This window comes from Ascidiella aspersa, chromosome 2, assembly GCF_963924565.1.
Source record: "Ascidiella aspersa chromosome 2, kaAscAspe10.2, whole genome shotgun sequence".
NCBI lineage: Eukaryota > Metazoa > Chordata > Ascidiacea > Phlebobranchia > Ascidiidae > Ascidiella > Ascidiella aspersa.
In genome coordinates this window covers 22,223,535-22,250,554 of record NC_139448.1, presented here as the reverse complement: position 1 = coordinate 22,250,554, position 27,020 = coordinate 22,223,535, and the positions used below count along the sequence as shown (strand labels likewise).

The following is a 27,020-nucleotide window of genomic DNA, read 5'->3' as shown; positions in this document are numbered from 1 at the left end:
TGTATTTGTATTCACTGGTCAACAGCAAATTTAAAGGGAGATGTGACCATTAGGGATGTTCAAACTAGAAAATCAGATCCAATCCACTTTGAATTTGAATCTTATATATCGGGGAATTGGAACTGATATAAATTTTGTTTCAAAGAGCGCTTTTCAGAAGGCTGTGTGTGACATATTTTGACTCATGGAAGTCATAAAATATGCTGACTTCGCAATTTAACGTTTCGCTTTGCATTGGTGCTACATCAATTTCATTCCTAATTGTGTTTTTCAGAATGTCGTGTGTCGTATTTTGACTGACCGCGCGGTTGGACTTGGTAGTGTTAAAAAACGCTGATTTTGTAGTTTAACGTTTCGGGTTCGTGCTAAGGAAATCTGTATCGCCTTGTTGTCATTGCGGTTGAGAAGCATAGACATAGTTTTGACGAAGAAGAAAGAGAAGTATGTTTCCATTGCAAGTGCAGTGATGAGTGAAACTATGATAATGAAAGAAAATATGTGGCACAATATGCCATAGCGAAAGTCTGTAAAGAGCCGGTGAGACATTTTAGAATGGTGGCATGTCAACAAAAATGAAATGCCACACCAAAAACAAATTGCCAAAATATACCTTGCAATACCAGCCTCCTCTGCGTCATCAGAACGTTCATTTTAAGCTACGTTCAAGGCTTACTGGAAAGCTTTTAGAAGAACTATATGTTTTGCACTGCAACAAATTTTTATGGTAGACAATAATATTTATTTATTTCAAATAAAATGATGTTCTTTAAATTGTTATGTTGTCATACAGATGCCAAATATTCATAATTGGTAAAATTTCCTCAACATATTCCATAAGGATTAGATGTTCTGGGTTCGTTATTCTAGATTCGAAACCTACTATTCTAGACTACCTTGGGATTCTACTTTGAACATCCCTTTTCACCACCATTCTATCTGGTTTTACTAACATATATGAAAAGACAGTATAGGGAAAAAATATGAAAAAAAATACAGTATAGGCAAGATTTTTTATTTATGTTTTTTACTATCCTTTTCAACAGATGTATTTATGTCATATTGATGAGGGGCCCAGGGTGATGGATTGTTTCATTTTGTTTAAGCACACAAAATCCAGGTGGATTTTGCAAAATTATTAAAGAAATAAAATGCTTAGCAAAATAACTTTCATGTTCCATTAAACGCAGAAACCTTTTTACCAAGTGTGATGCATTTGTTTAATACCTTGTTGTAGTTGCTAAAAAGTGTATTGTACGCCATTTAATAAAATAATTGGCCTTCTGTCTTAGAGTTAAATATAATTTGTTGCAGATGAATATTTAAAGCAAATGAGTGTCATTAAGCACACAGCCAAGCGAATTGCACTCGCTGCAGGAGAGTGCAAAATCCCAACCCTGATGCTATCTGAAGGCTGCAACTTTCTAATGGCAGTTACTGGACAAAAAAGGATAAGCAGGTGTAAGAAATGCATTGCACTTGATGTTCATTGTATCATCATGATCATGTATTGCATATAAATTTAAAAGCCACAGCGATATTATTGCGCCTCCCAAGTTGATGTCATTACATTGACTCGTTGCATGACTGGACAACACTGATTTTGATGCATCACATTGCCGGACACCCCATTGGTGTTTTTCCTGTAATATTAAATAAATACCCTATTCCACCAATATAAACTTCAAAACATTATGGATGGTAAAAACTACACCACACCCTTTGTATTAAACATATTAACTGGGTCTTTAGGTGAATAATGCATACTACCCAGGGTCTTATTTCCACTAAAATAAAAAAAGTGCTGTAACGCCTGTTTGGATATCTTTCGATAAATTTATTATTACTAAAAGATATAATAATGCTTTCTGTCCAGATTCTTTGAGCATTCATTTTGATTACCTATTGCGACATAAAGCTGCATACAATTGCGGCAATTTATTGACAAGGTTCATCAGGTCGCTTGTGCGGCGCCTGGCTCGCTTTTGAAGGCATGTACAACCGCATGTTTGTGGCTAGGTGGTTAATATGATATAGTGCAAGATCCTATTTGTATCCATGTTGGTCGGTTTACAAACTCTTGTATTTTAACCCACTGATTGGCAAAACATAACACAAACATGTAAAACCCTTCTTAAAGCCTACTGCAAACTCAGTGGAGTTCCAGATGGTTCAGTCAGCGTTGCCGACCAGTGGTGAAATAATTCTGGTGGAGTATTTGTTAGGCTGCCAACAAGTTACACAATCGGCTGTAGTGGCATATAAACCTTGTGCAATTTTGATAACCTGTTGATTCAAGGTGCTGTGTAACAAATGGAAATGTGCAACAAATACACATCATCTCTTCTTAAGCAGAATATGTATATATTTGTTCGGTGTTGGGTTGTAACTTGCAGTACCACCCGGTGTCCTTAATTAAAGTTCCTATTTTTTGGGGAATAAATGTTGGTGTGCAAAATACCTTTGCTACTCCCCTTATCTGCATGTGAAACCATGACATTTTGTTTGCCTGCAAAGATCTTATTGCCCATTGTGCATTAAGATTGTTAGGTATATATTCGCAAGGGTAAAGTAGATAAAATAACAAACACCGTATAAACTGTTGGTACCGGAAGAGTATTATTAATCAAAAACAAAAACAGCTCCCCTGGTAATTCTAATTTTTACCAACATTTCGGCAACCTATGCAAGTCGCCTTCGTCAGGCTGAATGACATGGAATGATCGTACAAAATATGGAAAACACACAAAGGAAAAAAAGGAAGAAAAAACGCAAGCAAGGAAATGATAAGAAAATAATTAGCGATAATGTTTTGCCTCTAGTCCTTCAGCAAGTTCTTCTTGACATGCTTCAAGCACTTGCTCAATAACTAGAGGCAAAACGTTATCACTAATTGTTTTCTTATTGTTTCTTTGCACGCGTTTTCTTTATTGTAAAACTTGACACCTTTATGGATGATTACCTGAATTTGTGCAATAAAATGATCCATTGGGACATGCAGATGTCCCAGGTTCATCAGACCCATCGCGGCAGTCACAGTAGTCATCATTCACCAAATTAAAGTTTATAGTATTACTTCCGTCAAAACAAGTAAAATCATTTGATGGATTGTACAAACTTTTTTCTAAAAAAAAATAAAAAATAAATGTTTGTTGAACTTAAAATGTACACATATCAATTTTTGAAAGACTGCATAAAAAGTTTTAAAATGATGCACCAAAGCTGAAAGGGAGATTAACATGCTTGAAACCCATAAAACATCATTGAAAATATATTTGTGGCATTTAAGTGATTTGTACAATAAATCTTGGCAGCTGTTTAGAAAAATAATTTCAGCATAAAAGTACAAAGCACCATCGTCAGGTTTTATTTTTAGAATATGCTATCAAAAGCGCTTTTTTCTCTAATCCGCAATTGTTTTTGTACATCTGCTATGAATTTTCAGACTTTGATTGGTTTAAGAAATTTTAGACAATCTACAAAATTGCAAAATCAGGAGATAAACGAATATAATACAGAAATGTTTTTCGCCTTCGACACATTTCATCATTATTCGCTCCATTTTGTCTGGGCTGCCTGGATATTCACTGATGTTGTCTATTGTAGATTGACATATATTTTGTAGGTGTGACGGAAAATTGTTTTAGTTCTGTTGAAAAAAGTGTTGGGGCATTCTAAATAGGCTTTATATCAATCAAGCAGTTTGGCAAGCAACAGGGTATTAAGGGATATTTCGTTTCGCTATATAAACAATTTAGCTTAAAGTTTAAAAACCTTAGTGAAACATAGGATCAGACATTTTTTTAAAGGAAAATATATTTCACCTAAATTGGCATCATCAGTTCTTGTAACTAAAATGAAATACATATATATAATTATAGCAAAGCAGTAAAAAAAATACCTTTAAAATGATACCTTCTGTATGGGCTATGATATCTTATTACGACTATTCTACATCATCTATTATTCTATATCATCTTAAGAAACCAAGGGGGTGCAAGCTCTACTGAAATGTTTAACTTTTTATAATGATTTTGTTGATTCCATGTTGCATTTGTTTAAAGCTGTCCTATACTTTATTTCAAAATTACACGTGTCGATCAGTAACCGAAAAAAAAAATGGTTCATGATTTTGCAATTTGCGAGATAAGTAACTGAAGAAAAATGGTTCATGATTTTGCAATTTGCGAGATTTTAGGCTACTATGTGTTAATATTTTCTTGTTTTATCAACAATATTTAGTCCGGACAATATATAATATGGTTGATGTAGATCTAGGTTATGCACAGGGGTCGGGTACAACACAACCCTCTCCACAAACTGTGTTTTTGCCAACTTTAACAGCAAAACTGCAAATTTTTTTGCAGATCACGCCAACCTAATGTTTATATGCCACAATCGGTTATGCACGAATTTTTTATGGTATTTGCAGTATGGCCATTGCATTGTGTGTAATCACATCTTTTAATACACAATGTTTATTTTTTGCGCTACGAGTGGCGTTTTTACATGGTTTCTATGCAGCCTTGTTCTCTAACATGTTTGGCAAAATCAGCTCAATAAAAATCAATACATCGAGCATGATCAAATTTTTGTGTACCCAATGCGGCAGGTCTCCTATATTATGATTTAACCATTTCAAACCAAATAAACATATTTTTTTTCGAGCTTTGGGCAATTAATAGTCAACTATTGTATTTCCATGTTGTCTCAATGATATGTGGTCGAAAAATACAGAATTGTTTTTAGTATTAAAAATATATAATTACTATTAAATATTTAATGGGGGTAGCAAAAGTGGTTATGAACAACTGCCTAACAAGATTAATCCTTTTTTCAGGGGACCAAGACTTGTTTCAGGAACGAATCTACAAATCCAAAAGAGGGAGTCCCGAATTTTCAACTTAAAAAAATCCCCTATGCTCCATGTGACGCCAATGAATAATGATGTCATAAAACAGTGACGTGTATAACATCAGAAAATACCGTAGTGATTGTAATGCTGTCATAAATAGGAAACACATTAAGAAACATTAAGAAACCAATTAACGACCAGAAAAAGCAAACCTTTAAGACTTAATGCGAACATGTGCGTCGGCTACACTCCTTCCAGGCGCCAGCTGCGAAAACCGCTTAGTGTACAATCGTTAACTGCAGGCAAAAATCTAAAGCAAGACTTTGAAGTATGTGTGATTGATTTTAGTAGAATCGTGTTTTGACTATCAGCAGCGCAGTTCCTAAATTCTATGTATAGGACCGGGCTAAATTACAAGCACGGCTTTCGCCACCTGCAATACTAAATAAAGATGGTTTTGCCCGGTGTTATTGTGCACAGATTAACAAAGCATCTGCCCGAGGTGTGTGCCACTGCCAAGGCATCTCAAATACAAGCTGCGGTTGAGAGAATATAAGATGTGTCAATTACACACTAAACACATGGTCTTAGGCTACAGAGAATAATATTGTGGTAACTATCATTACATATGAAGGCAACTTTGAACAGTCACGGTTACCACCGTTTAAGAGAACCGGCTTCAGTTACAAAAATTCTGTTGTTACACCAACATCGGATATTAGCGCAGACAGTAAACAGCGAAAACATTAGCTGGGCCAAACTCAAAGTTTTTAGCGAGACAAAAAGTAAAAAGGCTTGACTTTGCATTGACAATTGTCGAATACACCCTTGCTAATCAGCTAAGCTGAATAAACAATGAAAGACGGAAATCATGCTGCGTTTACAGTCGACCAAACAAGAGACAAAAAAGGTGTTTGATGTAGCATTAGCTTAGGACACGTGACCCAATTACAATGAAAACATCGCCGCTTTGTACTGCGAGTTAAACCCTGACAAAAGCGAGCAAAAAACGATAATATCACTTACAAAAATAGGGGGTAAACCCCCAAAAGCAAGTGCCAAGTTTATAGCAGAACCTTCGTAAAGTGAACATAATGATTTTTAACGAAAAATTGTTTTAACAAACTATAAATTTTTAGATGACTCCAATATATCTTGAATGATTAAAATGGGATAAACCAGTACAGCATTGTTAGAGCAGGCGAAGGCGCAATTTTTTTTGTGACATAAGGAAATACATGAGGTATGCTGAAGTACAGCCTGGGGGACTGGGGGTGCACATGTCTGCTTTTCTTACTCTTACACTGTTACAAAGACAAGCTGTTTTGAGGCGAACTCATGTGCACACATGCAGCTTAAAATTAGATTAAAAAGCAAGAAAAAAATTCTTAAAATTGGGAGAATTTTTTCAAAATTGGGAGAGAAAAATTGGGAGAATTTTTTTTTTTTTTTTTTTTAACTGGGAGAAATTTTTTCATAAAAAAATAATGGTGTGTTATAATCCAAGTTAATATAAATTGTTTGCCGAAATTAGAGTCACACAGTGAAGTACAACATGCCATAGTATGCATAATATCTCTTGGCTGAATAGATATGCTTCATAGACACAACCATAGCAAAACGAAGCCGAAGTTCGCGCGAAACGCGCAAAAAAATAAATTTCAGCCAAAAATATAGTTTAAGCCTTAGATGAACAGTATGGCCTAGTACATCCTCGTTATGCCCATGCGAATGTCATACATGATTGCTTTTTTAACTCAATAAAGGAGTATTTGCCAAATCAAGTAAAACTGCAAATACACAACAGTTCAATCAAAATTTAGTACTTCTTAAACTTATAAACAATCTTTATGCCAAACACTGGCTTTTCCCTGCTAAACAACCTGCTTCGTAGGTTTTTCAGAATAACACAAAATAATTATTTCCTGCCAATTTTAGTGCATAGTGTTTCTACATATTCGGCATTAAAAAAAATTGGATTGAATATGTGTAGAACAAGCACACGTTTGTTTGGAAATTTGATCTTTCAAAAAAAAAAAAAAAATTTTAATTTAATTTTTTTGGACCAATTTCAGTTTTCTGTCTGATTCTTCGGCCGACATAGTGTCCAAGTCGCCAGCGTTCTGCCATACTGAAAATAACTTACTGTAAAAATTTAATGCTATTAAACATAAAAGCACAGGCAATTAGAATTAACAAATGGACTCTATTAGTCTATTATATATCAATTTAAACAGAAAATAGAACTAATTATTTGTTATATTGTTTGTGTAGCATTATTGCCATTTGCTTGACAACATAAATAAGAAAACAGGACTTATAATGCATTATTCTTAAAAAAACAAGAGCATTAATAAATCTTACTTGTAATAGAAACACCTTTTGGTCGATGTAATTCCACAAAGTCACCAGAAAAAGAAAATGTAAATTGTAGGAATACAAAGACTGAAAACAGCAAATATTTCATTTTTTAATTATTTACCTACACATACACACTGAACAAAAAACATGATAATCAAATTTAAGTTATTGGAACTATTTAAATAAGGATATGTAGGTAATAATTAAACATTAAAAAATTATTATAGATACTGACAGTAGTAGAGGTGCCTAAACAGCAGTAAAGTCCGTGTATTAAGCCATTCGACTTTTTCTTTGTATTTTTATGGCATGTCAGCTTCCACCAGTGTAGTCCAGTATATTTGCTGTTCTGGTTGGATAAGTGTTGTGATTGTGAAGTTTAAAGTCTAAGCACAACAATTCAACATTGCACTATAATGTTGGACAAACTGTGTACACACTTACATGGAAATGACTTAAAATAAGATATACATACAGTAGGGTAATACTAATTTACGGAATGGTCGGAACGCTCACTAATTTAAGTGTTACGCCGTTAAAACAATTATTAAACCAACGCACAATATTTGAGTTAGGGTGGGGGTTAGCGTTTGGGTGAAGGTGGGTCAAGTGTTATTATATTTAATAATAATACTGTGAGCGTTCCGACCATTCATCATTCCGTAAATTAGTGTTACCCATACAGTATGGCAGAAAGCTGGTGACTTGGCAACTATGTCGGCTAAAAATCAGCTATAAAACCAAAAAAAATGTTTATAACAAAATTGAATTAAAAATTTTATTTTTAAAGATACATTTCACCAAAAAAACTTGTTGTTTCCACACATATTTAATCTAATATATTATTTTAAACATGAATGGAAACACTATCAAATAATGTCATTTAGGGATCAAAAAAGCAGTGTTACACATATAGGTTGTTTATTGTTTAAAAAAAAAAAGAAGTATAACATTTGAATGGCGGATTTAGGGGGTACTAGGCCATGCGTCTCCACTTAAATAAACTATATTTATTGTCTAATTTGCTAAAAAAATTGCACAAACTTTGTTTAGATTTTGCTATGTTACTGTTTCTGTGTTTGGTTAATTTAATTAGCAAAAAAGTGCAATGCATAGTACTATGGCATGTTGTGCTGTGTGACTCAGAAGCTTGGCAAACAATTTCCATTAATTGTAATTGATACAATCAGGGGCGTATCCAGAAATTAAAAAAGGGGGGGTCCCAAATTTTCAACTTAGGGAATTCTCCGTTATTTCGTCTGACGTTAATGACGTCATAAAATAGCGATGGTAATGAAAAATCATCAGAAACAGTCAATTAACGTCCAGCAAAAGCGAACATTTAGACGCAAAAGCGAACACGTGCGTTGTTAAGAAAAAAAACTGCTTAGCGTGCAATCGTTAACTTCAGGAGAAAAACGAAAACAAGACCGTGAAATATGTGTGATTGATTTTTGTAGATCCATGTACGGGACTACACTACATTACAAGCACGTCTCTCGCCACCTGCAATACTAAACGAAGATTGTTTTCCCGGGTGTTTCGATTAGCGCGACATTTAAAACTACTTCGAAGAAACGCGATAACTTTAATAGTTAGTTAATCTAGTTCAGTGTTTGGTAACCTTTTTAAGTTTGGACGCACCTGGCGAGCGAAGCGAACGCGATTTTTTTTTTGGTATAACGACATTTCGTTTAAGCGTAAAAATTTTTTCGCACTTACCGACTTACGTAGTTAAAATAGTCAAAAAGTATTTAAAATGAACTCGTGTATAGTTTGTCAGCGAAGGTTGCCGACCCCTGTCTTACACCAACGACTTTATATGTCGTTGCTTACACCAACATTTGATCTTAACGCGGACAACAAACAGCGAGAAACATCAGCACCGTCTAACCATAGAATACTAATTACATAGACCTACACCTGTGCGGTAACGAATCTGGGAACACACAATAAGACCTAAAAAGCAACAATACCTAAAGCAGAAAAATCTATAAAACCATAGTATTAAGACCAACGACATAATAAAGCCAAATACGCAGTAATATCCAGAACAGCATAATATCAAAATCGTCTGAATAAGACCTAAATCTGTCGGAATAAGGCCTAATTCACCAAAAGAAGGCCTGAATTCATCGGAATAAGGCAAAATTCATCGAGAGAAGGCCTAATGGCCAAAATAACGCCCGAACCTGTGGGTAAAGGGCGTTTTGGTGACTACGTTTGGACGACCTAGTCTGACCGGCTCAGTCAGGGGGCCGGTGTTCTTAATGGGTGGGGTTAGAAAATGGGTTAGTGTTGAAATTTTTAGGGGAATTAGTGATGTACTTAGGGGTGGGGTTTGGTTAAAGTGTTGTTTATGCCTGATTATGAGCATTTAGGTATTATTCCTACGGATGTCGGACTTATTCCGATTTAGACGGTAGTGTGTTTGATTCTGACATTGGTGTTGTTCTTATCTCGGTCTTATGGCTGGAGTTCAACGAATCTAAGGGTTTTGCGCAGTTATTTTGCTACAATTTAAAAATAATTAAAATATATATATATAACAATATTTTTTAAACAACATGTTACTATACTAACTTTTTATATGGAATAATATTTACAGATGGTTTGATATTGTAAATTGTCCAATAAAAGATGGGGCAGATGAAAAGTTGGAATGGTTAGAAAATGTTTTTATTCAAGAACTATAGCTTCTTGGAATTAGGTTGTTTATATTAATTTGCTTAAATCTATAGCAGGCACTAACAGCTATTTTTAATTAAAGGAAAATATAGAAAAAACACTACAAAGGTGAAAACAACAGACTTATCGCAAAGCCCACATTGGAAGGATTAGTGTTCACCACTAATCAGAATAAAATAAATTTTATTCTGCTTAATAATCGTCTTTTAAAACAGCTGAATTATTTGTGCTTACACATAAAAGTATATCCACCACAAAGCAAATATCAAATTGTGTTTTATTTAGAGGCAACTTGGCTACCGGGCAGGAAATCCGGACATTCACCAGGTGTCATATGGTGTAAAGCATGTAATAGAAAGAAAAATTATAAAAAAGCAAAGGCGGCAATACAACATATGAGATCAGAAATGTCTGGATAATACTCTGTGAAGATCCCCTCCCCCCCCCAAAAAAAATAGGCAAATTGAATAATAATTTGGTGTTCTGTTATTACTTGATGTAACAAATAAAAAATGAATTGCTGTTAATGGACTGAAATTAAATAATTTAACTTTTATAATGATCCCTAATGGTCAACTAACAAATGCTAATAATGCATCAACGATAAAACAACAATCAAGACATATTTCATAAATAAATAAAATACAGGGGTTCAACCTCAAGTTGAGATAACATTTATGTGCAAATAAACTGTTGCAATAAAGATTTAAATATATTGTTTTTTTTATTTATATTATTTTACATGCCTCTTTCTTATTTTGTTGGCATATCTCTTGTAAACCTGTAGATTTCTTATTAACCTTTTTGAAAACATTTTCAAAAAGCTTTTTACTAAAACTGTGCCCCAAAACCCTTGTAAACAGCATAAGCATAAAAAACAGTCACCGTTTCGCTCTGTTCATAATCACATTTAGCCATTTCACTCAGTTTCATTGAACTTGCTAAAACGACTGCTAGAGAGTATGTCAATTATTACTTCATTAAAATTAATTTTATCAGCTTTTTCCCATTGAACACGTCTTGGCTAGAAAACGTTTTATTTTGGTGTACATCTGGAAAACTCGTCTTCGACTTAAATTTGACGACTTAGAAACGTCTTGAGACGTTTTTTGAAATACAAGAAAATTATGAATATTGTGTGGTCTTAAGAAGACCTCTACAAGTTGTATAATAATCGGTTTGTAAAAAACGCTTTTTTAAAAACCGTTAAAAAACGTACATGCTAAACCTAAATAAATGTGTTTTTATAATTTGTAGAGGGTGGGTCAGTTAATGAGTCTTCATTTATATAATTGCCAAGATGAATCGACCACACTCCTACAAGATTTGAGATGGCCTGTCTTCGTGAGGCCATTCAGGTCCAATTCTTCCTTTAGTTCAGATACATGAACAGTCAATTTTGCTGTCTTAGTAAAAGCTGTAAAAGCCTCCTTTTATATTGATTGAACACGCTACTTATAGACGAGAATCAGTACGAAAATTTCTGAGAACAAAGAAAGATTTACGTCATTAATACTTATAATACTTAACAAAATATCACGTGATAACAAGGCGTGGTCTAAACCTTTTTCTCTCAACTCTTATAGACGGAAATAATATTTTTGTCCCAATATGGCTTGAACAAAAGCGCTTCGATCTACATTGCGACGTAACTGGCGTTCGATTCTAAAAAATACCGGATTGTTGACAATAAGGCGAATTTCAAAACATGCGTTAACTTTAAACGGATGTTCGTATGAGCCGGCGAGGCCTGACTCAGTGAAAAATGATGTCTTTGCAAAATCTTGCTAGATCGGCATTTGATGTTTTTTTACAGAAAAATTTCCATGACGAAATATTAAAACGGTGATACAGCGATAAAACAAAAATTCTCTGTGTAAACAACAATATGACGAAGTGGCTACTATAAATATTCCCACGCTAGATTTTGGAACAGCTTGCATATCAAAAGCTGGTTATTTGTTTGTGAAATGTGTGTGGACACGTGGACGCGAAAATCGTTCGATCACATAACGGATTTGCGCAATTGTTTTAGTCAGATTCCTGATTCCTCGAGAAAGTTTTCTCTTTGGTGCCTGAATTAGCAACCGAGGACTTTGATGTCAGCGTTCGCTGAGTTGCTCGAAATTGTTGTGTGCTTGACACACCATTGCATTGCTGTAGATTGCGCTTTTCAGGCGATCTGTGCGGCAGCAGGGGAAACTCCCTGTTTGGTGCGTTGTAATTCTGACGTCACCGGAAAGCCATAGTCGTGCGCTGCGCTGTGCTGTGACCTTTCGCTGTCCAACGTGCTTTTGTATTCTGAAAAATGCGAAATATTTTTCGGCAGATGTGTGTTCGTATGTCTGGAACATTTTTATTGCAACACTTCAAACTTAGGTTATTAACATTTTGGTTATAGACACATATATTTTCTATACTTATATATATATATAGGCGCGACAGGTTACACTTAAAGTTTGAGACAATTAATTATTGCAACATATTCATTCAAATTTATATTCTTTGCGATTCATTCAATGACATATACTTTATAGCGATTACATGCATGGTTATTTAATTTACATTATACGCGATACATAGAGTAACTTATACATAATGGTAACATTTTTACATTTCTTAGCTTCAAAAGCGATACATACAATGATTATAGTTATAACAATTTTGCAACAAGTGAACATTTGTGGGGCATTTCGCGAGCAACGTGCATTACCTTGAAATTGGTTATCGTCATTCAATTGGCTAGTCGAAGTTTATCATAACTTCATTTTGGCGTGGCAACTCTAGGGTTTGTGAAGTAGGACAGGCGTTGTTGGAAATTCTATCCAACTATTTTGTAATTGCGACCACATATAGGTCTTGGTCGGATAAGGGGATTTTCTTATCGTGGAAATGGTAGAATTAACCACCATGATATATTTAGGGTCAACGTAGCAACAACACGTTAGCGACGAAAACTCGTGACCGAGCAAGCAATAGGATATTTGACGTTACCGAATATCATTGGTAACTTGCGGAATACATTTATAGCACTCGCTGAGAACTAATGCGTATGCTATGTATTCTTTTGAAAAGATAAGTAAAATTTATCTTGAAATGTAGAATTTTTGCTTTACATTTCGCTTGGAGGGATTTAGTACCGGCGTCGAAAAACGCTGACTTACGGAAACACCGCTAATGGGGTTTTGTCGGTTGATCGCTTACCGACATTTTCAAAAGCGATCGAGTGGCAACTAAGCCTTGTAAGCCAGGCACGCCTTGGGCGTAAGTTTATAGATGAACAAGCTACTTTTTAGGTAGGGTCAAGTGTCTTAACGCGTACTGGCAATCCTTGTTAAAATAGTAAGCTTTTGCGAGTGAGTTTCACAAAATGGTTCATGAGATATAATATATTAGACGTATAGAAGTGTACACTTAAAATTAGTCATTTTGACTGGCTTGCGTTTTATAAGTAGCTGCGGATCCGTTTATAGAAACGCTGTTTGTTTTAGGAAGGGAAAATGCGGTTGGAAACGAGTTCAGTTTCCACGTAGAGTGCCGTTACGGAAATTGTTTGATTTACGCCTATTTAATTGGGGTTGCATTTGAAAAGCACGAAGGTAAGCGATGCATTGAAAATATTTACATAAAACATTTAACACATTACGAACGCGAGCAGGGTTTTATCCTTAAAGTCGTGTTTATAGACTTACACGAGTTGAAGCATATTTTTCGCTTGTGAATGACATTACTATGCTTTTACGAAGTATTTCCGCTACGCGTGCTTTGACGCGGGCAAAATTTGGACACATTTGAATGGCTCAAAAAATGTCGCATAAACAATTTACAGACCTTTCGGTCGGTATTTTAATAATTATATATATATATATTAAAAGTATAATAGATTTTCACCTGATAAACTAGGCAGAATCAGTTATTGTGAAATCCATAATTCCGTTTCGTTTTCCATGATTCCAAACGGTGGTGATGTCTTTATCGGCAACGCTTGTTTGTATTTCGTGTTTCGAATTCCAAGCAAATGCTTTGCTGACGCTATGGAGCGTCTCTTCACGTATCTTTCGATGAGATTATTTTCTTCTAAAGCTGGCTTCTTGCAAGTTCCAAACATGACAGTTTTTAGGCGGTCGCTTGTAGCTGGAAGGCACATCTTTTCTTGTACATATGCGTGAAATTTGAGTTCTTCGATCCTTACTCGGGTCGCGCCAAATTTGTAGAGGGTGGGTCAGTTAATGAGTCTTCATTTATATAATTGCCAAGATGAATCGACCACACTCCTACAAGATTTGAGATGGCCTGTCTTCGTGAGGCCATTCAGGTCCAATTCTTCCTTTAGTTCAGATACATGAACAGTCAATTTTGCTGTCTTAGTAAAAGCTGTAAAAGCCTCCTTTTATATTGATTGAACACGCTATTTATAGACGAGAATCAGTTAAAAAAAATTCTGCGAACAAAGAAAGATTTACGTCATTAATTCTTATAATACTTAACAAAATATCACGTGATAACAAGGCGTGGTCTAAACCTTTTTCTCTCGACTCTTATAGACGGAAATAATATTTTTGTCCCAATATGGCTTGAACAAAAGCGCTTCGATCTACATTGCGACGTAACTGGCGTTCGATTCTAAAAAATACCGGATTGTTGACAATAAGGCGAATTTCAAAACATGCGTTAACTTTAAACGGATGTTCGTATGAGCCGGCGAGGCCTGACTCAGTGAAAAATGATGTCTTTGCAAAATCTTGCTAGATCGGCATTTGATGTTTTTTTACAGAAAAATTTCCATGACGAAATATTAAAACGGTGATACAGCGATAAAACAAAAATTCTCTGTGTAAACAACAATATGACGAAGTGGCTACTATAAATTCGTCAAAAAAAGGTTTAATAATCGTTAAAAAACAACCTTTTTAAAACCTTTTGTGAAAAAACCATTCCAAAACGTATTTTCTTAGCGGAAATTAAAAGGTTTTTATTTACTGTTTGAAAGACGTTAATCAAACGTTGCGAACACAAATCTTTAAAACGTTTTACTTAAAACAACTGAAAAACGTTGCTACAGAAATTATAGAAAAACGTTTCTAATTTTTGTGTAAAAAACGTTTATTGAACGCTTCACGCCATAATTTCCCTAAAACATTTATTCTTAAACCAATATAAAATGTATATTTTCAAACCAAAACATTTTAAAACGTTTTACGTACAACGACGACAACAGGTTATTTTAGAAATTACGGGAAGAGAGCATTTTTTGGTATCCGTGATACATTTTTAACATTTTCGGCAAGATATTATATTGTCTTCCACGTTCTTTGCAAAGGAAACCGTCTCAGTTCAAGGTTTGTAGAAGACAGCGGCAAGCCCGTGAAATATTATCAACACACAAAAAATAGAGGTGGTTTTTCAACTCTATTGTCCTGTCCTACAACTTACTGCTAAAACTTTGTTTGTTTTTCTCGTGGCATTTTCGGCAAACGAAAGACTAAAATTTTATGCGGGCGCCCATGCAATTTCGTTACTTTGAAACGTATTAAAAATGTGTCTCCTTTAAGATCCTAAAAATATGAAGATTGGTCACGCAACATTTGATTTGTTATGACGTAATTTCGAATTTCTAGAACGGTGAAAAAGTGAGTGGCGGGAAAAGGGATAAAAGCTTTGTTCAAAACAGGACTTTTAACGACAACAAATTTAAGGTATTTAGTTTTAACTATTTTTTTTAATCTGATGGATTACGCTTTGCTGCTGTTGATGTCATCTTCGATTTAGCAATCAAGTAGATGCTGCCTGAGAAACAATTGTTGGTAAGTTACAAGAGTCTTTCATTGGCTGTTGCATTTTTTGTTTTTAATTTTAGTCCTAACCACACGTTTTGAATTTAGGCGGTACTGGGTTAGGTTAGTTTACAAACTTTTAGCTAGTGAAGTAGGTTTCATGAGAATTTTTTGTGGGGAAAATAAATATTATAGAGCAGGTAGTCGAACCGTTTGACTTTTTGGGTTCGAAATCTGGTTCGGTTTCGATTAATTTAAAAGTTCTGGTTCGACCATCAGTATTTCAAAACCGGTTAGTAAAGTTCCGGTTCGGATAAGTTCCGTTAAATCTTAAAATGTTGGTTAATATTGTAGAGAATAATCTTTGAATTGTAAGTCAATTTTATTAAGTTACATAACGTATTGAAAAAACATCATCTCATTACTGAGTTATCCAAAAAATAAAAAATCATTGTTTTATTTAATCAATTATTTATCATTTTTTCATACAATTTCGAACATGGCATAACTTAACCCAGTAAAATACATGTTGTAACGTCATGTTGGAGTGAACTGATTTTTTTGACAGGTTTGGATTTGGTTAAGGTTCGGGTACGTGTCCTTATAATCTTACAAAAAACGGTTCGGGTTCTGTTACGGTTAAAAAAAATTGGCCCAAAACCGGTTCATAAAGTGCCGGTTCGTTTTCGCTTCGACTCCCTGTTATAAAAAAACATGCAAATTTCCTTTTAAAATCAAAGCAGGTAAATCGTCAACTCTCTGAGGTCTTTTGAATTTAAAGCTTGAACCTTTGAGTATTGCGTAGGAGAAATTGTTAGGTAGCTTAAACTTGGCTACAGGGCTGTAATGAAGTTAATGCAAAAATTAGCATGAATGGTGTACATTTTATGCATAAATTTGTAAGGCTTTAATATTTAAAGTACTCTTTGTATATGGCCGTATTTGGCGTAATTCTAAATAGAGAAATCAGGTGGTACTGTATAAAGACAAATTGTATTTGATTCTCGACAAGCTTTCGCACAACCGTGCTTCATCAGGTCAAAGTATAAATGAAAACAATTAAAATGCACGTAAAAGCACAGGCGCAAGTAAAAGGCGATAATAATGGTGACGTCTAACATATCCACAGGCACATGCTCGCAAAAGCGTGTTACTGACGCAAAAACAATTATGCTACGATGCCTGCGCTTCAAGGTACGATGGGTGTAGTACAGCCTGCTATGAGGTGTAGTGTGACATAAAGCCCAAATCCCGATTGAGCCCCACATTAATGGCATCGAACTTTTTAATTATGTTTTGTTCGACTGTGAGCCTCGCTTGGGTGCCGTTACTGCTTTAGTTTCAATATTTAAAGTGATTCTTAAAGTTGTACAGTGGTATAAGGACTATAATAAAAACTGTGGAGTGACGAAAATGTTGTGTTCAGTGACTTTTTGCAGCTAAACACAATATTTCACAGCGATTTCACATGGCTTCTATTTACCCAGAACTAAATCATTATGGCTCAGTAAAGAGTACCTAACCCACCTAAAACTACTTGCATTCCACATCCAAAACTGCTGAGCTGAAGAATTAAACTAGATTTTAACTTTGTATAGTATGACACTGTTTGGAGCGTTGCTTAAATGTAAGTAAATTTCACGGTCCGCCAAATATATTACAAATTTATATTTCAATTACAAAATGTAAGATGTTGAAGGCTTATCCATCAAATTTAGACAACTCCGCCAGCTACATAATTTGCAGCATTCTGACGACTTAACATATGAGTTAATGGTCTACTTTGGACTTCATTGTACGTCACAATGCTGCAAGTGTTTTGCTTCACTTTTTTAAAGTAGGCTGCAACGTGCAACCCATTTAAGTCTCAAACTTTAATACCAGTTGTATGTGAAAGCTAAGAAGGGTTTTAATTGCCCACTGTTGCGTAATTAAATTTTGGGCTGATTTTAAATTTTGAAGGTTCACCAGTCTGCAAAATTTATTTTTTAACTTTATCGGTTTGTGTACTTAAAAGGTTGAGAACCGCTGTTATAGCTGTACTTTACTACAAATTTGCAAGTTAATTTGGAAGTCAAATAAGCTGAATATTGGCCTAATGATGACCTTGGGTTACCAACCGCATACCATACTTTTGAATGTTTTATGATGTAATGTGACTTTGGCAACTTCAAGCCTTTTGAGGAAATTGCAAAATCGCTGCATGTGGTATGAAGTGTTAGCCCCACTAACTTTTGAATAAAACTTTTTAAAATAGGTCAGGAGTAAAGGTTATTAGCAAGCAACTGGTTGCCTTCCTCAAAAAACACTAACGCTGCACTCCATGTCAATATTTATAGCAAGCACTAAATTTGTTTTGTCACTAACATGAACCTTATTGGAAACTGGCCACTCACATAAAATTTAGATTTGCCTGATATAACCAGCGAATTTAGTTGGTATCCGATATTCTACATTAAATACCTTTAGTAGTAACTCCATTTTAACAATTAAAAACAAAATAAATTTAGAAGCATAATGGTTGGAGGTTGTAGTAGGACATACTTTAGAACAGTGGTTTTCAACCAGGGTTACGCAATTTCTAAATTGTTTAGCTAATTGAGGTATGTTTATTACAGAGGTTCCTCGAGCCAGTGGAATTATTGCACTGGGGTTCCTCGAGCCAGTGAAATGTTTCCATAGGGTTCCACTCCAGCAAGAAGGTTGAAAAGCACTGCTTTAGAATATCAAAGCCCATACAGAAATAGTCATGTTAAAAATCAATAAAGGGCTATTCACAACGTTCAAAATAATACCTACATCTGTATGGGCTTTGATATTTTTTTTACCATGTAAATGAAAAAAATTAATTAGCTCACAACACAAAGTCAAATTGCAAAAATTAGAGCAGATTGCTTCATACAAAATAAACAAAAATATGAACATAAGAAGATGTTGCATAAAAATAAATACTAGCCTGTGGCGTTCAATAAAGCATCAAAATGAATGATCTCAGTGGCTCTTTAACCTTTTTTGTCGATAAAACTATTTCAAGTTGTTTCTCAAAAGTGAAAAAAATCTCAAAATACATTTATTGTACATGGGAGTATTCTAGTTTTTGGAGTGCTGCGTATGACCGCAAAACACAATACTGAATGTGGATGTGAATTGAAGATGTAGCTCATAGTTGTCTAAGTAAAATCTAATTTTAACTATTAAACAAATTCCCTATATATACTTTGTTCTAATACTTTTTGTTTGTGGTCAAGCCATGATAGTTGTCTATATCAAACCTAAAATATTTAGCTTAATTAGTTGTTTTTTTATCCTGGATTCCAATTTTTATTGACTTGACCCATTGAGCTCATATTTCCTTCATTTGATATGAAGTGTGTTTTTGAGTATTTTCTGAATAGTTTGTTTGCTTGAAACTAATGATCAGTTGTAGTTAGTTCGTACAATTGTATTTTGTTATCAACTTTTTTTGTCACAATAGGTGGCAAATAACAGTATCACCATTCTTTATGTTGTAGTAGATTTACTTGCAGTTCAATTGTAACATGTGAAGTGGACTGGAGTGACCATGTTGTTGCTTGAATATAGTTTTGTTGTAATTGGTTGTTAATTACTTCAAAAATCCTAGTTACAGATGTTACTGATATACAAGTGCAGGCTTTCAGATTCTTTCAATGAACTAATAGTGGCGTTGATGGCACAAAATAACGCTTTTCTTACTTTGACGCTGTTACATCAATCAGCTGTTTTTGGAGAACTTGTGTGCGGTGAAAAGCGCAAAAAAAAATCTTTAATTAATTTGGGAGAAATTTTCAACTTCCATTGCTAGAAATAACGATATTGATGTATCACACAGTGCAACATGCCATAGTATGCATGGTGCTTTGTGCTGAATAAATTTGCTTTACACAGAGACACAAACATAACAAAACTAGGCCAAAGCTTCTGCATGGAGCAATCATTTTTTGAGCTAACATACCATAATTAAAAGAGCCAAAAATATAGTTTAGGTTTAGGCTATATGTGGAGATGGATAGCCTGGTACATACTCAATATGCCCATGCGAGTAGCATCATGTCTATTTATATTGTGATGGCTTTTTAATTCAATATAGGACTACTGGTCAAAACCAAGTAAAACTGCAAACACACAACAATTCTATGATTGAAATTGAGTATATATCAAAAAGTTTTGATTTTTTTATTTCTTTAGATAAAAATTTTTGGTATCGATTCCTTGGTTTTTTGGCTGATTCTTCAGCCGACATAGTCGCCAAGTCGCCATAAATGTTCATGGGTCTTTAGTTGTTTGCGGTCAGAGGTTTAGTGATTTGTGGACTGTGTTTGGGCTTTCTCAGAGAATTCTGAATTTAGTAATACACTTATATTATAAAGCTAGGTCAAAATGGGTGTCATTAACACATTTAAATGTATTGGATCTGGTATGTTAGAAGGTCTGCTGGCTTGTAATATATACAGTGATTGTGTGTGTTGTTTTATTTAAACTTTCAAGTTTGTATGAAAATAGAATGACTTTACTGGTGAACCTTCTTGGATGTATATTTATGGAATTTGTGACTGTTTTTTTGAATTTGTATTGACAATGCTAGCTGTTTTTCAAAAGTGGGTAATTATGGTATATATATCCTATTTTAGTTATGCAGGTATTTCCTTTTTCAAGTTTTGCATTAGTGAAACTATTGAGGTATTGATTTTATTGTCTTCCGTGATTAAGTTGTAAATGCGTGTGATAATACATTTGTTGATCCTGTATTTTATTTGAGTTTTTTTGATATATGACATTCTGTTGTTCCTGGTTTGATGTGGTTTAAAGGTACAGTGAAATGAACAATTTTTGGAATTTGATCAAATCGTGTGGTTTTGTTAAGCATCATGCAAAGTAAAAGCCGGTGCTAATTGATTGTGAGATTTATCTGAGTCCATAAAGGCATAAGATGAGCAAATTTAAATGCACCTTGCCTAAGCGCACCGCACGCCATCCCAAGTTTATGTCTCTTTTAAAGCAGCCCAGTAAAAATAACAGTGAGTGTTTAAAATAAACAAGTTGTTTATAATCAGGATGTGAATGAAATATGACATACAATCATTCTTTTTCTGTTATTTTCAGTATATATTCACCTTGTAACTAAATATCTGAGTTTGCCTTATTTAAAATAGCAAAATTTCGATTTAAAATTTGTGTTAATATTCCACCCTTGAAGCACACCAATTAACAAATCATCGGTGGTACACCTAACCAAATGTTCTAAAAACAATAATTCATCGGATTCCTTTTACAGGACTTTTGTACATTTTTGGCTGTGTATACAGGGCAGTCGGAAGTAACTCCTGTGGTTTTTGAATATTGAATTAAGAAAAGTAGGGATCAATGATTTTGTTGCAACAATTAGTTTTGTTAAATAATATTTGTCATAGATAGGAGTTATTAATTTAGTTCAGAACGTTTTTATATTTATGATCTTTGTGTAGGACATATTCATTTTTTAGAGAAATGTTTATTTATAAAAAATTATTCCTAATTTGAGCTGTACACAGGTTTTTTAAGATTCGGTGAAAAAAAAGTCCCACATAACACCCGATCCGTTAGAAATTAGTGCATTTCTAAGGAAAAAGGTCTACGACAATTAGTGCATCCAAAGGATCAAAAAGCCCGACTTTTAGACTTTGAGGTCTCGGACAATGCACTAATTTGACTTATCAATGTGCTTCAAAAGATTAAGTTTAATAATACTTGACCTACCTAAACCCAAACGCTAACCAGCACCCTAACCCAAATAATGTGCATTGAATTTGAGGCAGGCGGGGCTTAATTGCAAGTCTCATTAAACTAATTTGCCTCGGCAATCAACCTCACTATTACTTCAATAAGTATTGCTGTTGTCGGATTACAATTCAACACAGTTTGTGTTGGCTATTATGGGCAAACCGGCTAATGCCGGCAAGCACAACCACTCACTGTATTGACTAGACAAGACTGGATTGGTTCAACAGCAGAACAACTTGTAAATTGATCCGGATACCTGGACATTTTTATTTAGTGAGCAATCCGTTTTATACACAAAATTCAGAAGAGAAATTTTCTGTGCGAGAAAAAGATTATGACGCAGCAATGACACGGCAAATTGTTATATTATTTAATAGTAATTACGTCACACGGGTGTTGGCTTTATCGCCTTTCTTTCTCAACATATCTCCTACAAGGAAGTTAGAATCTATCCATATTAGTACACGAAAACAGCTTCTCTAACTGCACAATTTCGAATCATTGTTTTGAGATATGGCTACTGTGCCAGTTCTCAAAACGGCGATTGAGGTCGCACATTCGAGGACAATATAAGGACGGATGTGTGTCAATTTTGCTATTCGTCATCTGTGAACAAGTGGCCGAGCTGTTTCGCAAGGCACTGGCAATACCGGAAATTTTCACTAAAACGCACACAGTAACAATTCGTCAAACATTACATTTTCGAGTTTAGACACATAATGCTCTTTGATAAATAGATATATTATTACATTTTTGATAAATATACAACAGGATGTTTTTGGTAAGGATGCTTTATGACAATTTTGATAAATAGACAAGGAATATGAAGGGGCGCATGTTTTTGTTATTCGTTAATTACTTAAAACGATTAATTAAACATCTAAAAATGGCCACTATCGTTACAGATTTACTCGGCCGCTAATTTTTTGGGCCAGGGTGCATATAAAGCGCTGGCTATTTGTTTCATTGTTTGTGTTGTTATGTTTTTTGTTGTGGAATGCTTGTGGAGCGTTGGTCGCGAATTGTCCGATTATTGAACGCGTTTGCGCGATTGTTTCTTGTGCTTCAATTCATGCTTCTTCGACATTTGTTTCATTGTTTTGTGTGCCAGGTGGCACGTTTCTTTTATGTTGCAACGATTATCTTGACGTCAGCATTCGCTGATTGTTTGAAACATCGTTTGCTTGCAGTTCGAGCTCAATGTTCGCCATGACAGAGCAGTGCTGTATCGCTTTGTTGTCGGAATTTGTGAAGCAGCTGGGAGAAACCCCGTTCGGTGTTCTTTTGGAAAACCGATCTGCGCCTTGCGTTTGATCTCTGCAGCGCCCAACGCTTGTTTGTGTTTGTCTCTGAAAATTAAAATAATTTTCGGCAGATATGTTGTCCAAATATTGGGGAGTACTCTGCGGCAATTTAGGCCATTCAAACACTTACACTTTGATTGCAAACATATTCTTTACTCTTTACATATATATCAATTTTTTTATTTTTTGGTTTTGCATTATTTAATTTTTTTTTTAGTTGTTGTTGTTATATACATATATAGGCGCTTTTTGGTTACATTTGAATAACGCACAAATTTGTTATTGCAATTCATAATTACTCACGTTACACATATCTTGCGATTCAATACAGTAGCACATATATTTTATAGCGATTACACATTTACTCAATCTCCGATATATGCGATTAAATAGGCGATAAATGCAACGATTTAGGTTATAATGATTCACACAAGTGAAACACTTGTAGTTAGTGCTCTTGCAACGTGTATTTTCATTGAAATTGGCTTCATAATTTGATTTTTGCGTGGCAACTCTACGATTTGTTGGTTTCTGAAGTAGGGAAAAGCGTTGGTGGAGGTATAAGTCTCCAAACATTTTGTAAGTAGGGAAAGGCGTTGTTGGAGGTAAGTCTCCAACCATTTTGTAAGTAGGGAAAGGCGTTGTTGGAGGTAAGTCTCTAACCATTTTGTAATTGCGGCCGCATATAGGCCTAGGCGGATAAGAGTAATTTTCTTATCATGGAAATGGTAGAATTAACCACCAATAGTAGTAATAGGTTATTAGGGTCAACGTAGCAAGAACATTACGCTAGCAATGGGGCCCGTGACCAGCAAGCAATTTGTAACGTGAAATACATTGGGCACTGGTGAAAGTTAGTTTACATCGTTGATGCTGTGCCATGTTTTCTTTTGAAAAGATAAGTAAAATTTATCTTGAAACGTAGAATTATGCTTTACGTTTCGAGGAGTGGGATTTTAGTACTGGCGCCGAAAAACGCTGACTTACTAAAACGCCGCTAATGGAGTTAGCCGGATTCGCGACTTCCGGCCTTTACCAAAAGAGATTGAGTTGGCAATTAAGCCTTGTAAGCCAGGCACGCCTTGGCGTAAGATTACAGATAAACAAGCTAGTTTTTTAGATAGGGTTCAGGAGTCCTTACGGTAGTTTTGTATCCTTGTTAATTAGAAAGTTTCTGCGCTTACTTGCGCAGATTGGTTCATGAAATAAAGTAATATAATGCAGACGTTGCAGTGTACACTCGAGATTAGTCAATTTGACTGGCTTGCGTTTTGAAAGTGTTTGCGAATCCGTTTCTAGAAACGCTGTGTGTTTAAGGGTGAGAAAATGCGGTTAGAAACGCGGTCAGAACACAATCGTAGAGCGCCTTAAGGAAATCGCTTGATTTCGCTTTTTTTTTTAATTTTTAATTAGGGTTGCATTCGGTGAGCACTAAAGTAAGCGATGCATTGAAATTATTTACATCAAATATTTAAGACATTACAAATGCGAGTAGGATTTATTCCTAAAGTCGCGTTTAAAGACTTACACGAATGAATTACTATGCTTTTAAGTACTTCCGACTCGCGTGCAGCGTAGCCTATACAATTTAGAGTTTCCTGAACTAAAACTCAAACGCGTGAATTGTTTTAAACAATTTGAAAACTATTCAAAATTAAGTATTTTTGATATATGCATGATTTGCAAATTTCGACACATTTAAATGGTTTGAGAAAAAGTCGCATAAAAACAATTTACAGACCTTTCAGTAGATATTTTTACTTATTATATATATAATTTTGTTTTTACTTTAAAAAGTATTATAACGTTCGTTATATGCGCCCCGGTCTATGCGCAGAACGCTATATGAGGCTAAATTCTTGTAGGGAAACGCGTCTCCTATTTCAGCCTCTTAAACAACCACACACAGTTTGAATTTGAAACTTGTTGTTGAACTGAAGAAAGAATCAACGAAGCTGGCACAATACGGGAAGGAGACGGTTTCTACACAAAGGCAACGTGTCAAAACCAATTAACTCGTAGTACAATTTCAAATATTATGCTCACCAACTATTTGGGCAACCGGGAGAATTCGAAGCAATCAGCGTCACTAACTTATCAAACGCCTAAATAAAACAAGCAATTTAGCAAACAAGGCCTCATTCTGACGTCACACACATAAACATAAACTTACCAAGACTTAAAGCAAATTTATGTAGTCAAGAAAGAGTGAGATTTCACTCTGATAAAGTTCACAAGAAAAGGCACTGCAAAACAAGAGCAGTGTAAATACTACATTAATGACGTTATCATATACACGAAACCATATTTCTAGGCGAACTGACTACTTGTGGTATAGTAAATTTAGCAAATGTTACTTTACATATTGACATATTACCAGGGTTGCAAAACCACATTATACACAACGCAACTCACCAAGAATAATCTTTTGAGTAACAAATACTTCATTTTACACAAAACAGCAGCAAAACAACTTTCACCACGACAGTCAGGCGAAAAAGAAAAACCGCATGTATCGGAAAGTAAGCTCACAACGGTACAGCACCAATGTCTCATAGAAATCGGTAATTACTGGCAAATACGATGTAACAAGTATAATAGATTTTTCACCTGATAACTGGGCAGAATCGCAGTTATAGCGAAATCCATGTGCAATTGCGTTTTCCATGATTCCAAACGGCTAATTTCTAACGGATCGGGTGCACATAACCTGCCTATGACAACCATTATTCCCTGATGTAGTTAAAAGAAGTAGGCTATATTTTTTGTTTAGTTAATTCTTAATTTTGTATCCTATTAGTATTTTATATTCAATAAAAGGAATGTGGTTTTATAAGATGTTTATTTTTTTATATCTATAGTTTCTACAAACTCTTCGTCAACTGCATGCTGAAATATTGATCACGTCATTGTGTTGCCCTTTATAAAGAGCACATGCTTAATATTACCACTGTGAACATTGATATGTAAATAAAACTATAGCTTGATCTTATCATATTTTGTTTTGTAGTTTGCAAGTTTAATATGTTGCGGTGAAAGCAAGGAATACGCTGATATTGTTAGTTAAATTTAAAAAGACGTCTATGGTCGAAAAGACCTAGACGAGTAGTGGATGTGTTTAGGACGAATTAAAGATGGCCTAAAGACGTCTTAAAGCCCCCGAAAGAGATCATATCTGAATTCGTTTTTTAAACGATTTTTATGATCGTGTTTTACCGTTAAGATTTCACATAGACATAAACAAGACCAAAACGAAAACGACTTTTAGACGATTAAAAGGTGCCATAAAGACGTTTTTGTAATCGATTTAAATGCGATTTTTTAATACGTCTACTAGTCGGGTTTTAGCGCACGTTTATTACCGTTACGATTTTAGACATTCTGAAGACCTAAATAAGACCAAGACGAGTGCGAGATTAAAACGATTTGAAGATAACCTAAAAACGTTTTGTGTTCAATGGGTTTGTTGCATTCTATGCTAAAAGTAGATACATATAATCAAAAAATATAAGCACCACTCAGCAGGCATCTTTAGATGGCAATTTTATTTTTCCAACCTGAAAAGAAAGGCAGAATTCGATGTTCTTTCATTTTCAGGTGCACATAAAACTTGAATAATTGGATGCAAGTCTTTGTACTTTTTGGAGACCTTGTGTATACAGTATCCAGCAACATATATACTAACATTTCACTTTCAGTTTTATTTATGAAATAGGATTGTAAAGCTGTATCTTCTTTTTTGTTTTAGACAATTTCATTGAATAAATAAACCTATAATTGCCGCCGAAACCATAGAGCACTAATACTAGAGAGGTAACTGATTGTTCACTCAAGCGTGAAATCAATCATAACTTTTCTTGTTTAGCAAAATATATATATTTTTTAAAACAATAAGGTAATAAACAACTTTATTCTTTGGAATAAAGTTTTAGTTTTGCAAAAATTAAACAAATAAAGAATTGCGACACCTTTTTATTCGACCAGTCTCTGCAGATTGGTCACGCTTGGATGAAGCGTTGCCACGTGACCATTTTTATTTGATTTTGCTGGTAATTGCATAGGACGTTTTAAAATTTTCTCAAAGTTTGCTCTAATAAATAAAAAGCAAACCCCCGGTAATTATTTTTTTGAATACAAAACATACCTTAATATGAATACAGAAGAAGTAACGTGCCTAGAGAAGGAAATTGACCTGATTGTCATCGAAATTGATCAAGAGACTGGAGCTAACACGGCAAAATGTTCAGGTCATCCTGGTGCTAC

General features: G+C 34.7%; 1 protein-coding gene and 1 long non-coding RNA gene across 3 annotated transcripts in view; both read right to left on the bottom strand.

Annotated features, from left to right (window-relative positions):
* LOC146164326 (glucosidase 2 subunit beta-like) overlaps positions 1-7,349 on the bottom strand; it is a 34,705-nt gene extending 27,356 nt beyond the window's left edge. For both annotated transcript variants that reach the window (XM_083381357.1, XM_083381358.1), the window contains exons 1-2: positions 7,217-7,349; positions 2,960-3,121 (exon numbers count right to left, since the gene is read on the bottom strand). In XM_083381357.1, the coding sequence (XP_083237483.1) occupies positions 2,960-3,121; positions 7,217-7,319 (265 nt within the window). In that variant the 5' untranslated portion in view covers positions 7,320-7,349. The remainder of the gene's footprint in view (positions 1-2,959; positions 3,122-7,216) is intronic.
* Positions 7,350-24,608: 17,259 nt separating this feature from the next.
* On the bottom strand, positions 24,609-25,266 carry LOC146164325 (uncharacterized). The gene is made up of 4 exons (XR_014494575.1): positions 25,173-25,266; positions 24,931-25,003; positions 24,804-24,862; positions 24,609-24,740 (listed from the first exon to the last, which is right to left on the bottom strand). It is a non-coding gene; the product is annotated as an uncharacterized LOC146164325 (long non-coding RNA).
* Positions 25,267-27,020: the final 1,754 nt, after the last annotated feature.